Raw genomic sequence first — 14,621 nt, 5'->3', positions numbered from 1 at the left:
AACTAAAGGGGAGCTTAAATTTTTTGAGTAGTTTTTTTTAAGGTAGTTTAAGATTAGGAAATATGTGGTATGTATAAGACTTTTGTAAAACCTTGTTTAATCTTTATTGGAAAAGATGGTTTATCAACAATGTAAAAACAGAAGAATAACAGTGTATCTGTCTTAACTGTCTGCTGGCACTTTGAAGACATAGGAGTCCAGGGGTGTGTACAAACTGGGAATTAATGAGGGTAGCATAGTTATGCAGCTAAAAAAGATGTGAAGTTTAAGAGGGTAATTAAAATTAGAAGCTAAAGATCAGACTATCAGTGCAGAAAAGTAAAATAAGTATAATTTTTTCCAGGCAAGGCCTTTCCTCAGAGGTTTTTGCTTCTACTCTAGTTCCTAAGGAATAAGATTTACTTAACCAATGTATAAAATACACAAAAGGAGGGAGTGCAGATGATAATTGTGTTAATGACAACTAGGATTGATTGAACTTTTCAGTGGAAACAAATTCAGTATCTGAAGTGAGTAAAAGTCAAAGGCTTTGTGATAATGATAAATGATTTATAATAATCACTGTAATAATTTTATAACCTTTATTTCTTTCTGAAATTATATTGTATATCTTTTCCCTCCAACTTCTTCCCCTGCCCTTCCAGAGGCTCTCCCTATAGAGAATCTCCTTTGGGCCATTTTGAAAGCTATGGAGGGATCCCCTTTTTCCAGGCTCAGAAGATGTTTGTAGATGTACCAGAAAATACAGTGATACTGGATGAGATGACCCTCCGGCACATGGTTCAGGATTGCACCGCTGTAAAAACTCAGTTACTCAAACTGAAACGGCTGCTGCATCAGGTTAGTATGTAGTGAACATTTTCAGCTCTGATATTTTGAATTGCAAAATGGATTTACTTTACTTATTTTTAAAGTAAAGTTGAATTTCTAATGTCTACTTAGATTTGTGGAGAAATAATGGTTTAAATAGTACATAATAGGAACTTCTCTGAGAGGAAAAAAAAATGTGTGATTTTGCATGGTGGTCTCAATACAGTCCCCAGCATTTATGAGCTATGTGATAAACTCTCTGCTTGTTTCCTTGTTTTTATAGTACCTGCACTCTAAGGTTGTTGAGAGAGTTAGAGTTAGTAGTTGTAAATTGAGTGATTTAATACCTGAAACATAGTAGGTGTTCAGTCCTCAGTGGCTGCTACTATAATTTCAGCTAAGTGAGAAATAAGGAATAGCCATTTACATAATCATGTAATTTCACTTTTATTTGAAACCTTCAACTTTAGTCATCCCCAGTCTTCTCATTTTTTTTTGGAGAAAATCTAGATGATGTGGTTGTCCAAAGACACGTGGTGAGCTGATGGTAGAACCTGACTTCTGATTCAATAGCACTTTCTTTGTTTGACCAGAGCACATACAGGCAAAGTCCAATGCAAAGCAGAAAGCTAAGGAATAAAATACTAATTTTAAGTTGGGAATATATTTTGTTTAGTTTTAAATCTATATTTATTTTGTAGACTGGGCAAGTTTAACTTAAAATTATGGTTGAGAAAGAACAGTCTGGATTTTCTGCTCAGTTTACATTCTGAGTTAACCTTCCTCAGGATTGTATATCCTAACTTCTTATGATCAGGGACCAAGTCTTAGAATTTCCGGTGGCCATCAAAGCCATCTGGCGTCCATCAAGATAGATACTCAGTAAAGGCTATTTGAAGTGAACTGTGGCTCCTCTGTTAGTAACTACAATTAGTGTGAGTATCCTGTTAGTCATGTAAATTGTTTTATATTACTTGATTATGGATTCTCTGGACTATTCTCCATTCTTTTTTAAAAAAAATACTTATTTATTTATATTTTTGGCTGTGTTGGGTGTTTGTTGCTGCATGCAGGCTTTCTTTAGTTGCAGTGAGCAGGGGTTACTCTTCGTTGCGGTGCGCGGGCCTCTCATTGCGGTGGCTTCTCTTGTTGCGGAGCATGGATGATAGGCGTGCGGGCTTCAGTAGTTGTGGCACACAGGCTCTAGAGCTCAGGCTCAGTAGGTGTGATGCATGGGCTTAGTTGCTCCGCAGTATGTGGGATCCTCCTGGATCAGGGATCAAACCGTGTCCCCTGCACCAACAGGCGGATTTTTAACCACTGTGCCACCAGGGAAGTCCCTGTTCTTCTCCATTCAAAAAGGTAGATATTTGACTACCTTTTGAAAAGACACTTTTCTGTGCTAAGGCCGGGAGCAAGAAAGTGGAGGATCCTTTTCGGATCTGAGGTTCTTGGACTCCTCTCGAGGCAGAAAGAGATTCAGTGGTTGAAACACCCAGACATAAAGCTTACAACTTAGTTTAACTGTAACTAGGATATAGATTCTCTTCATAGTATTTCTCTTCTTGCTGGTCCTGGGAGAAGACTTTCTGTCAGGAGCTTCAGAGACAAAGGAAAGAGAAGGTAGAAAAGGTGGTAAATAGCTAAAATATGTTAAATATCTACTTGGAGTTAGTCATTGTACTAGCTTTACCACATAGCCTCTTTTGCGTCTGGGTGTATTGCCCTGAAACATGAAGCATGATTGAATATCATCTAATTAAGACTAGGCCACCTCTAATAATGAGTGAAGTAGCATAATTCAGGAGAGAACAGGTGAATTGGTAACCAACCATAGGTACCATAAAAACAGAAAACTGTTTTTTGAGACACTTTATGAAAAACTGTGAATATCTTAATGGCTCTTTCCTGTCATTATGGCCTCTGAAATTTTAGATAGTACGCATTGATCACATTGACTTTATCCATTGTTTATGCAGTGAAAACAAAATTATGAGAAGAAAATTGTCTTTTTAGGACAACTTTAAAGTTCCCCAAAATGCTAATAGAAGTTAAAAGCTGAATTAGTCCAATATTTTGTATAATTGCCTCTTTTTTTTTTTGGCTGCGTTGGGTCTTTGTTGCTGTGCACGGGCTTCCTCTAGTTGCGGCGAGCAGGGGCTGCTCCTTGTGGCGGTGTGCGGGCTTCTCATTGCGGTGGCTTCTCTTTGTTGCGGGGCACAGGCTCTAGGCGCGGGGGCTCAGTAGTTGTGGCTCGCGGGCTCCATAGCGCAGGCTCAGCAGCTGTGGCATATGGGCTTAGTTGCTCCGCGGCATGTGGGATCTTCCTGGGCCAGGACTTGAGCCCACGTCCCCTGCATTGGCAGGCGGATTCCCAACCACTGCGCCACCAGGAAAGTCCAGTTGCCTCTTAATGTTACTAAATTTTAAAAACTTCACTGTAATACATATACATGGCTTAAAAAAATCACGTAGTATCGAGAGGCTTAATGAAAAAACAGTATTTCTGTCCCTCTCCCCACTTCAGTCAGCCTTTTCTAATCTGAACAGGTTCCTATCTGAAGCTTCTTTAGAACTATCATACAGGGACTTCTTTTGTCATATTTTGGGATTTTGACCGTTATTTCCTGGATAACATATCTTCTTTTTTCTTAGTTTACTCCCTTATTTAGCTGGAGTATAGCCTTAATTTACTTCCTAAGAGAGGGCAAATGGGTGGTAAATTTTTTTAAATTAATGTGTCACTGAAAATCTCTTTTTATCTACTCTCACATTTAATTGATACAAATAGTTTGGCAGGGATGGAGTAGTTTGGCTGGGATAGAAGTGAGTTTTTCCTTAGAAATTTGAAGGCATTGCTTTTCTAAGATCCAGTTTAGCCACTGAGAAAAATCTACTACATTCTAATCCATTTTACATTTTGTTTTGTCTGTTTTTAATCTCTCTGGGAGATTTTTAGTCTTTTATTTATGGCATTCTGCAGTTTCACAGTGATATCCTGGGATTTTTTTGTTTGTTTGTTTTCCACTTAATGTATGGGTAATTAGTGAGCTTTTTGAAGATTCATGTAGTGTGAAATTTTCTTAAGTCATTTCTATGATTATTTTCTTTACCCTGTTTTCTCTGTTTCTTTCTGGAATTCTTAGTAGTCAAAACTAGAACTTATGAATTTTCAGTCTTTTTTCTTTCATATTTTCCTTTTCTTTGAGTTTGATTATGTTTCTGGTATATTTCCTCAACTTCATATTCCAGCTCCCTGTTTCTGTTGAATTATTTATCTTGGCAATTGTATTTCCAGTTTCCAAGAACTCTTTATTGTATACCTTTCCTTATTCATATCATTCAGTTCTTATTTTGTCAGTAAACTATATTAAGTAGCTTGTTTCTGTTCTTTTTTGTTAAGATTTCTCAGGTTCCCTACATTATTATCTCTTTCTAAATGGTCATTTTGTTCTTTGTGTTTATTTTAGTTTCTCTTTCTTTTGGAATATTTCTTCAGATATCTAATGATTCTTTGTTGTTTATTAATATTTAAGAGTGAGGGGGGAAAAGTTGGTTCAGGACTCTTTATACATGGGCTGGGCTTGTCAACTGGCTGGCTTCATTTTATAGTGACGGATGGATGTCAGTGGACCCTCAGTACTTCCTAAGTGGAGGATTTTTCTTTCTGAGGTTTTGTTACAGTTTCTCCAGAGAAGAAACCTCTGATTTTTTTTTTTTGCTTGGAGTAGAGGTAGAAGACTGGGAATCTGTTTTTGCCTTATGCAGACTTCCAGTTAATTCCCATATTTTTAACCCTAATGAGTCATATACTTATCTTTTCCTGTATCTAGTATTTTGACCCTCTTTGGAGTTTTGCAGGGCAAATTGGTTCTCTTTTTGTTCGTATTCCTTGTCTTCACACACTGTAGTTGTGTCTTCCTCCAGTCCTGCTAAATCACTAGTTAGAGTTTCTGTCTGCTATGTCCCCTCTTCAGTTGTCTTTATCATTATGGTTTATATGTTATTTAAATTTCTTTACTCTCATTTTAGTATCGGTTTAAAAGAAAGATAAAAATATCTCTAATCAAAAGCCCTCTACTTCTTGTCAATTAAAATACAGAGAAAAATACTTAAGTAGTACTTTAGTTGTGTGAATGCTTACTTATGAAACTTTAATGTGTCACAGCTCAAATTTTATTTAATCCTTGCATGTTGTTGTTGTTTGCTGGATTTGCCAGTAGAGAGGTGACGTTTTGTATTCATTTGCAAACACAAGAATTGTAAATAAACACTGGCGGCCAGTATTTGCTTGGGGCTTCTCATATGAGATTGCTATTATAGGGAGGAGTCACCCTTATTTCAATGAAACATGAAACTTTTCAAGATTTGACTGAATACTAGCTCAGAAAGAAGAATGTCCACTTAGAAAGAGGTAGTTGCATAATCTCTTTTGTTCTCTTACTTTGATGTTCTCTAAGTGGCTTACCCTAAGGCAGTGTTCCTTAAACTCCAACAGAATTCTTTTCCTTGATTATTTTTAGCAAAGTTTAGTTAGGCTATTCCCTTATAAGGTTGAATTAAATTTATATAAGAATACTAAAGAAAAATGAATGAAAATAAAAATAGCATAAAAATGATTTCTGCAACCCGATTCTTATTGGAAACAACAGAATTTTATAGAGCTTCTGAGAACTTTACGTATAAATACATAAAATTTCTATTACCTAGTACTCATTAAATGTATGTTAGATTGATTTTAATCAAACAATTTTGCATGTACCTTACCTGCCTTAGTTGCTTGTTATCCATCAATACAGTGGACTCTCATTACTGTCTTTGTCTTCTTGACATCCAGGACCTGATCAAGAGACCCTATTTGACAGGACGAATGAGAAGCCACCTTTGCATTTTGTAGACTTCCCTTTAGTATCTATTACCAGTTTGAAGGAATTGCTTTTGTGTTAGTCTGGGTTCTCAAGAGAAAAAAGAACCAATAGTGTGTGTATGTGTGTGTATTTATCTATCTACATGCACACACACATGTAATATATGAAGAGGTTTATTATAAGGATTTGGCCCACATAATTATAGAGGCTGAGAAATCCCAAGATCTGTAGTCGTTAGGCTGGAAACCCAGGAGACTGATGATAAAGTTCTAGTCTGATTCTGAAAGCCTAAGAACCAGGAGAGTCAATGGTGTAAGTTCAGAGTCCAAAAGCCAGTGTCCCAGCTCAAAGACAGTCAGATGGAGAGAATGTGAATTCTCCCTTACTCCACCTTTCCTTCTATTCAGTCCCTCAGCAGATTGGATAAGGCCCACCCACATTCGGGAGGCATTCTGTAAGTCCACATTGATGGTAGTTTTGGCAGAAGCATTGCAAGTGTGGGAAGCGAATCATATCCAGAGTAAGGACAATAAGGACAAAACACTGCTTCTTCCCTAATGGAAGTGATCCAGTGTAATCAGCCTGCTACCAGATAGCTGGCCGATCATCCAGGGGATGGTGCTGTATCAGGGGCTCAATGTTGATCTCTGCTGCTGGCAGGTAAGGCGCTAAGCAGTGACTGTAGCCAGGTGGGCCATGTTGCTGAGTCCATGCATAGTCTCCATCCCTGCCACCGTGGCTGTTTTGTTCATGAGCCTATTGGATGATAATAGGGGTGGCTGGGAAAGAGGCTGACTGGTATCCACAGAATGGGTCATCCTGTCCACTTGGTTATTAAAATCCTCCTCTGCTGAGGTCACCCTTTGGTGAGCATTTACATGAGACACAAATATCTTCATATTTTTTGCCTATTCAGAGATGTCTATCCACATATATATCTTCCCTAAATTTCCTTGTCACCAATTTTTCACTCATATTCCTTCCAACTCCTGACTATCCTGTCAAACCATTGGTTGCAGCCCATGAATTGGTATATAATTGTACAATTTTTCCTTCTAAGCAAAGTGAACAACTAGATTTACTGCTTGAAGTTGCCCACTGGGAGGATTTTCCTTTACCACTGTCTTTCTGGGATGTCCCAGAAAGGGACTGTAGTGTTGTAGCTGTCCACTTTCAGGTGTTGTCTGCATGTTGTACAGAACTATCTGTAAACCAGACCTGAGTCTTCTCTTCCCCTATCAGCTGATTATAGGGAATTCCCCATGAGGCCATAGTACAGGCTGAGAGAGAAAGGCTGTATAGCAGGAGTAGGGACCATGGGCATTTGGGCCACTTTTTCATGTAACTTACTTGTATCGTCCGGGTCTGCTTGGGCCTGATCACATATATACCACTTCCATTTGATGATGGAATATTGCTGTACACACCCAACTTCATGGCTTTGTGTGCCAGATAATACCAGTTCATGATGGGCAGCTCAGGTAGCATGGTAACTTGGTGGCTCAAGGTTAAACATTTAGTCACTATTGAGATCCAGTAGCAGAACAAGAGCTGTTTCTCAAAAGGAGAGTAGTTATTTGCAGAGGATGGATGGATTTTGCTCCACAATCCTAAGGGCCTACAGTGAGAGTCACCAGTGGAGGCCTGCTAAAGTCTCCAAACAGCATCCATATCTGCCACTGTCACTTCAATACCAGGGGATCTGCTGGATCATGTGACCCAAGTGGCAGAGCAGCCTGCACAGCAGCCTGGACCTGTTGCAGAGTCTTCTGGGCCCTACTCAAAACTAACAGCTATTCCAGTCACTTGGTAAATGAGCTGAAATAACACATCCAAATGAAGAATATATTGTATTCAAAATCCAAAGAGGTCCACTAGGCATTGTACATCTTTTTTTTGGTTGTAAGAAGATCCAGGTTCAAAAACTTATCCTTTACCTTAGAAGGGATATCTTGACATGCCCATGGTCCCCACTCCTGCTACACTGCCGCCTTTCTCTACCAGCAGTTGTTTATATTCCTTTTGTGTTTCTGGTAGTAACGGTAAATTGATGATTAGCAGTGCTATTCAAAGTAACGTTTACATGAAGTTTCTGTTCCTGGTCCACTAGAGTTAAAGTAGCTCTTGCCAGAATAGACGTCAACACATTTCATCCTTCTTCCACAAATTCTTGCTACCAGGGAAAAAAAATTGAGCCAAATTAAGCAGTATGTTTACTGACTACTTGATTTATATTCTGGTCCAAGCTTTTTACTGTGTCATAGACAGGAAACAGTTTGTGGACCAGAACTGTTCTGCAAATCAAACTGTGAATAACACTGGTGTAAGATACTGTCTTACCTGTAAAAGAAACATCAAGGGAATGAAAAAGATATGCAACCAAATGTTATATCAGAGGTATATTTATGTAGTATGCAAGAGAGAAAATGCCCTGGGAATGGAGATGAAGAGATTCACCGTATGCCATTTTAGAGACATTGATATTTTGCTTCCTGAGAATTGAGTTTATCAGGTGAAGAATTTTGGGGAGATCAGTGGAGTTGGCACGTGCAAAGGCACAAGTTCTTAAGAGCTGTGTTGACTGAGGGAAAACCCACAAGTACTAAGATACTCAACAAGGAGAAAACCAGAAAAACCAGGGCTCACTTGGTACACTTTGAGGTGACTATTAATACAACTTCTTACTCTAAAAAAGTTTATTAATGGGAAATAATTAAGCACTTATGCTGCATTTATAGTAGGATATATATTTCAGTAACTAAAGAGATCCTTCATGAAAGACAGTTCATCTCTGCTGAAGAATGCCGGCAAATGAATGTACAAAGTGTGATACAATTAGAGAAACATCATTTTACAAACCCTAATAAAATTCCGTAAATGAAATTTATGCCAAGATTATTATTGTTACAACCATTAGGTGAAAGAGTGATGCTTTCCCAGCCAATTCATATAGTGCCAAAGTAACATTGTATAACTTACTTTATGGTTGCAAGAGAAAAACACATAATTGTTCATTGGAGAGATCAAATTGCCATCACCCCTATCCAGTGATTAGTTTTCCCATCACTACTGAGTTCGGTTAACCAGATAGTGTGTATCTTCTCATGTGATACACAGAATTATGTATAATATATTCTAGGCAAAAATATTTAATTTTAATTCCTCAAGTCATTATTTACAGCTTCCTTTTTATAGGAGAAGCAAATGATAGGAGATTAAGAAAGGAAGGAACCAAAGAAATTCAAATGGTTGGAAATTCTGTAGGAAAGATAGTGACGTCGCTTCAGCTTCTTAGTGTCCTAAAAATTTAGTACAGGGAGGTGATAGTGCTACCTTAAAAGGAATTTAAGAGACAGCTAGATGCAATGTGAGATCATGAATTGGATACTGGTTGGACAGATAACTATAGAGGACATTTTGGGTCAGTTGGAGAAATTTGACTATGGCCTATGTATTAGATGAGGTGGAATTTTACTGAAATGGAAAGATTGTTGACTGAAGAAAAGCAGGTTATAAAACAGTATGTGCCTTATGATCATATATCTTTATCTCTATATATCTATATACCTATATCTCCAGAAGGATATGCACTAAGGTGGTAAGTGATGATACCTGGGTGGTGAGAATGTGATCCTTTTTAAAAATTTACATTTTCTAATTCCTGATTTTCTACAATATATATTTACTGTTTTGGAAAAAATAAAAGGCTATGGAAAAAGTATGTGTCCCATTTAAAGATTAGTTAAAAATTGGATATGATTAAAATGTAGAGTATTAGGGAAGAGGCAGGAATGATAAATAGGCTTAGGGCAGATTGTAAAGGGTCTGTGTACCACAGAAGGAGCTTGGGCATTATTCTGTAGGCAGTAATAAGCTGGGATTAGTGACATGGCCAAATTGGCCAAATTGGTATTTTAAAAATATTACTTGAAGGGATCTATGGAAAATGAATAGCAGAGAGAGTGACTTAAGTCATAATATTTAGGCGGCTGTTGAGGACATCCAGGTTTTAGCTTAAAGTTTTTAAAAAGTCTTCTGTTTCCTGTATGTCTTACATAGTTGTATGTAAAAATTTTATATAGTGGTCATACATTTCATACTGGGCATTCTTCTAGGTTCTGTAATGTATATTATCTCTAGTTCTTGAAAAGTGGGTGATATTGGCTTCATCTCACAGTTGAAGAAGTTGAGACTCAGAGAGCTAATTAGTGATAAAACCGGAGTTTTTACCCCAGTCTATATGGACTCCAAGGCTTGCTGCACACAGCGACATTCTAGGAGATACTCTGGGGTACAACAGGAAGAGGAGAGTGTGAAGGCAGCCTCCAGCACTCTCCTCACCATCGCCTTGCATCCCTTCAGCCAAACCCAGAACAATGGTTTATTAAATAGGTCTCTGTATTTAAGAGTTCACTTGAACAAAGTTCTCAGTGCACACAAATAAAATTTAAAAATTGTAAACAATTGTGTTTAGTATTGATCTATTTTTTGTTTTTGTTAATGCAGCTCAAGGGTACTTCACAATTTAAACAGCGCCTTTGTGAACTCTATTGTCTTTCTCAGTAACACTGTGGGATAGGGAGGATGGCAGTGATCCTATTTTAATGGTCAAAAAACTGAGACTCCCAGATTTATTGTGTTTCTCAAGGTCACCTGGTTGCATACTAATGCAGAATGTATTTTAAACCCAAGGCTTTTGAAATATTTTAGCATAATACTTCTCATATTGTATTACCTAATTTAGAGAATTTTAAATAAGAATTTTTGATCCTGATCTGAAGACATGGGCACATACAGAATAAAAAAATTTTTGATGGTGTCTTATTTCCTTACTTTAATTCTCTACTTCCTGTTTCAACCACTTGAAGCATAATATGCATATAGAGAAGGGTACAATTCATAAATGTCTATCTCAGTCAGTTTTCACAAACTGAAAATACCCATGGACTCAGCACTCAGCAAGAAAAAGAACATTACCAGGACCCCAGAACAGAAGCCTCTTTCAGTCATTAACCTGCATTTCTAATGGTGACTGTCTGATTTCTGAAAATTTGGATGAGTTTGCCTGTGTTTGAACTTTACATAAATGAAGGGAATGTATTATATTTCCTTTTTGTGTGTGGCTCTTTTTGCTCAACATTATATTTGTGAATTATTTCATTTTTTTCATTTGTTCTTATTGCTATAGAGTATTACATGATGTGAATATACCGCAATTTATTTCATTTGTTCCACAGTTGATAGGCACTTAGGCAGTTTTTGGTTATTATGAATAGAGCTGCTACCTTATTCTGGTATATGTCTTTTGGTGAACACACGTGTGCATTTTTGTTTGGTATATACCTATGAGTGGAATCAGCTTTAGTAGATGCTGTAAAACGGTTTTCCAGAGTGGTTATGCTCATCCATTTTCTTCACTCTCATTTCATTATCTTCCCTGTATGCTTTTATCGTATTATCACATTGAGCACCTCTTTTGACCTTGGAGTGAGAAATGAAATATCTAATGTGGAGTAATGAGAAGAAACATGATGGTATCTTTTTCTGACACTTTTCTTTGGGATTGCAAAATATTTGATCCTGATCACTCATACCCTGTCTACCTGTTTTGGGGGATAAAAATAAAGAGGTATATAGTAGTGGTTTATGAACTGTCAAGTATGATATACAGATGTTTTGTTTTATTATTTCCTCTCAGCTCCAGTGTTGAGAATAAAACCAGTAACTTGTCCCTCACATAATTCTCTTGTCTGTCTGTCTCTGCCTCTGACTCTTTCTCTCTGTTCCTGTGTCTCTATCTCTCTGTCTGTGTATGAGGGGGAGTGGATGCATGGGTGCAGTGGCAGGTGGCTGAAATATTTACAGCAGCAGCATCCTGGGAGAGTGCACTAAGAGTTGAGGAGCTGCTGAGTGATTGCCACTTGGTGGCAGAGAACCATAGAAAAGTCAGGGAACTTATGCTTCTCTATCCCCAGACATTTCTCTTCATTCCAGGAAAAATAAGTTTATGAAATATACATAAAAAGAGAATATACAACATGAGGGTACACCTTAATGAATAATGTGAAACAGGTTTGTACTCACCACCCAGGTTAAGGAACGAGACATTAGGAAGCTCCCTATGAAATCCTTCCTGATTGTAGTGCCTTCCCTTTCCAGAATCTAGTATTTCCCTTGCTTTTTCTGTTAATTTTTAACCGTCTCTGTTTGTGTCCTCATGAATATTAGTTTTGCCTCTTTTAGAACTTTATATAAATGAAATTATACTGTAAGTATTTCTCTGTGAATTGCTTCTTCCATTCAGCATTTTCTTTAAGGTTCTTTCGTATTTATGTTTAGTTCTGCTTCGTTAATTTTCATTTTTGCACTGTCCAATTCTGTGAACAATTTCTTTCTCCATTTTATTCCTCATGTCCATTTTGTTTCTTTCCAGTGTTTTTTGTTGTTGTTGTTATGACAAATAATGTTGATATGAAGTTTTCCTGGTATACATGTGTGAAAATTCTTCTGGAGTAACTAAGTAGGAGTGGAATTTCTGAATCATGGGGCATAGAAATATTCCACCCTACAAATACCAAGCTATTTTCCAAAATTGTTCAATCTGTTTCACTCCCTTCAAGTAGTAGGTGCTTTTTTTCCATTGTTCTACATCTGAGCAACCCTTCGTATTATCAAACTTCTTAATTTTTGTCCTGTGATGGGAATCTAGTGATATTTAGTTGTGGCTTTATTCTGCATTTCAAAATCAGGAAATCAACACTGACACATTACTACCATTAAATCCTTAGAGCCTGTTCACCGTTTGTCCCGGTAGTGTCCTTTATAGCAGAAGCAGAAAGATCCAGTTTAGAATCACACATTGCTTTTAGCTCTCATGTTTCTGTAGATGTCTTCGAACTGTGGTACTTCCTCAGTTTTCTCTTGACTTTGATGACCTTAATATACTTACTGTTTTGACCAATTCTCCTGATTATAACCAGCTTCTCACCACCTGTCCTGTGCAGTTGCCCTCCTCATCCCTCTAAGATTCTGAATCCCCATGCCTGGCTGCTCCCCTGTGTACACCTTCCTCACCCTACTTGGGCTCTGACTCCTTGTCAGCCCCATGGGTTCTGACACCCCACACCAGTCTCCTCCTCCTGTGGATGCCTCTTCACTCTGCTTGGGCTTGATACCACGTGTCAGTTGATGCCTGCACGTGGATGCCCTCTTAGCCCTACTTGGGTCTGACACCTGGCACTGGGGCTTTTCCTGCAGAGATGCCCTCTTCATGCTGCTTGAGTTCTGGTAGCCCTCTCCAGGCCCTCCTGTGGGAGTACACCCACCCCACTCAGCTTAGACTCTGACAGCCCAGACCAGGCTGCCCCTGTGTGCATGCGCCCTCCTCATTCTATTCAGGTTTGACACTGGCATCTTTCTTCCCCCATCCTTTCTGTGGATGCCCTTTTTACTCCTTTGGGCTCTGACATGCCGTGGTAAGCTGACCCCCTGCAGGGACATGTTTCTCAAACCACTTAGACTCTGAAACCCTATGCTGGGCTGTCGTTTTGGGTGGAGACTTATCTTTTTTGTCTCACCTGATGGCTTATTCAGGAAGATAAAGCAAAGTGAGGAGGAAGAGTAAGCTAATTTTTAAAAATTTATTGACTTTATCAGGTAGAATTTGCATTCAAGTAAAGTGTACCCATTTTAAGTATGCAGCTGGAGTTTTGATGAAAAGACACAGTTGTGAAACCCCCAGCCCCACCATCAAGGTATAGAACACTGCTGTTGCTGCTGACATTCTCTCATGTCCCTTTGGAGTCAGTCTTCTCTCAAACCTGGCCCAGGCAGCCATTGCTCTGCTTTCTGTTACTAAAGCTTTGTCCTTTCTAGAATTTCATCTAAAAGCTTTGTCTTCTTCTAGACCATCCAATGTGTGCTTTTTTTTGTTGCTGGATCTTTTCACTCACCATAATGGCTTTGATACTCATCTGTGTTTTGTGAGTTTCAGTACATTCCTTTTTATTGTTGAATAGCATTCCATTATACATGTATGCACCACAATTTTATTTTTATCCATTTACCCGTTGATAGACATTTGAGTTGTTTTTAGTTGTGGGTTAATTGGGGTAATGTTGAATCTCTAGAATATTGATGAAAGTTAATAATAATAGATGCATTCAAAAAATTAGAATTTGAATTTAGGCCATTTTTCCCACTTGTTTGTTGTGGATAAATTATCTTGGATAAATTAAATTACATAAATTTCCTATGCCTAGACTTCTTCATAAAAGAAATAGAGATTATAATAACTCCTATCTCAGGACTGTTATAAAGAAAGCATTAGGAAATTCAGATAAAGTGCTAAGCATAGTGTCTGATGCATAGAAGGCAGTTAATAAGTAAGTGTTAGCTGTTATTTTACTGACAATAGCAACATCAACAGAGGTAAAAATGTGGAAGTCAAGGGTTTTTAATTGCTTGCATTGCTTACAGTTTTATGTAGCTGCCCAAAAAGCTAATTCCATTTACTTTAGTATCCATGTATTGTTATTTCATCATTCAGTATACTTTATTAAGCACTTGTTGAGTATCAAGGATTGTGGTAGTAATGAAGATAAAAAGAAAGAAGACATAATCCTGTCCTATATCTAGTGCATTGTTCTTAAAACTACAAATTACAAATGGTTAGTGGGTTTTGAAATAAATTTTGTCCACCATAACTAGACTTTTTTCCTAATAAAGTAGAATGGTATAGAAACTATTAGGGGGCATCACGTACGCATGACAAGGACAGGTATTGTTTTGTGAAACTTGTTTTTAGTGTGATATTTGTATCTTTCTGTCTATCTACCATCCATCTATCCATTCACCATCTTTTTTAGACACATGCATGCAAACATACACACACATGCCTGCACACATATTCAAGTATATATGTACATGGTTATGATGTAAAAT

The 14,621-nt window shown here is 37.8% G+C and overlaps 1 protein-coding gene across 9 annotated transcripts in view; it reads left to right on the top strand.

Moving 5' to 3' along the window:
* CCSER2 (coiled-coil serine rich protein 2) overlaps positions 1-14,621 on the top strand; it is a 154,251-nt gene that overhangs the window by 89,174 nt on the left and 50,456 nt on the right. For 8 of the 9 annotated variants that reach the window (XM_036828095.1, XM_036828100.1, XM_036828099.1 and 5 more), the window contains one exon: positions 645-840. The exons of the other annotated variant lie outside the window; for it this stretch is intronic. In XM_036828095.1, coding sequence (XP_036683990.1) covers positions 645-840 — 196 coding nt within the window. The remainder of the gene's footprint in view (positions 1-644; positions 841-14,621) is intronic. 9 annotated transcript variants of the gene reach the window in all.

Source organism: Balaenoptera musculus, chromosome 16 (assembly GCF_009873245.2).
Source record: "Balaenoptera musculus isolate JJ_BM4_2016_0621 chromosome 16, mBalMus1.pri.v3, whole genome shotgun sequence".
Taxonomy (NCBI): domain Eukaryota; kingdom Metazoa; phylum Chordata; class Mammalia; order Artiodactyla; family Balaenopteridae; genus Balaenoptera; species Balaenoptera musculus.
The sequence above is the reverse complement of the archived record's forward strand: the minus strand, read 5'-3'. Positions and strand labels throughout refer to the sequence as shown.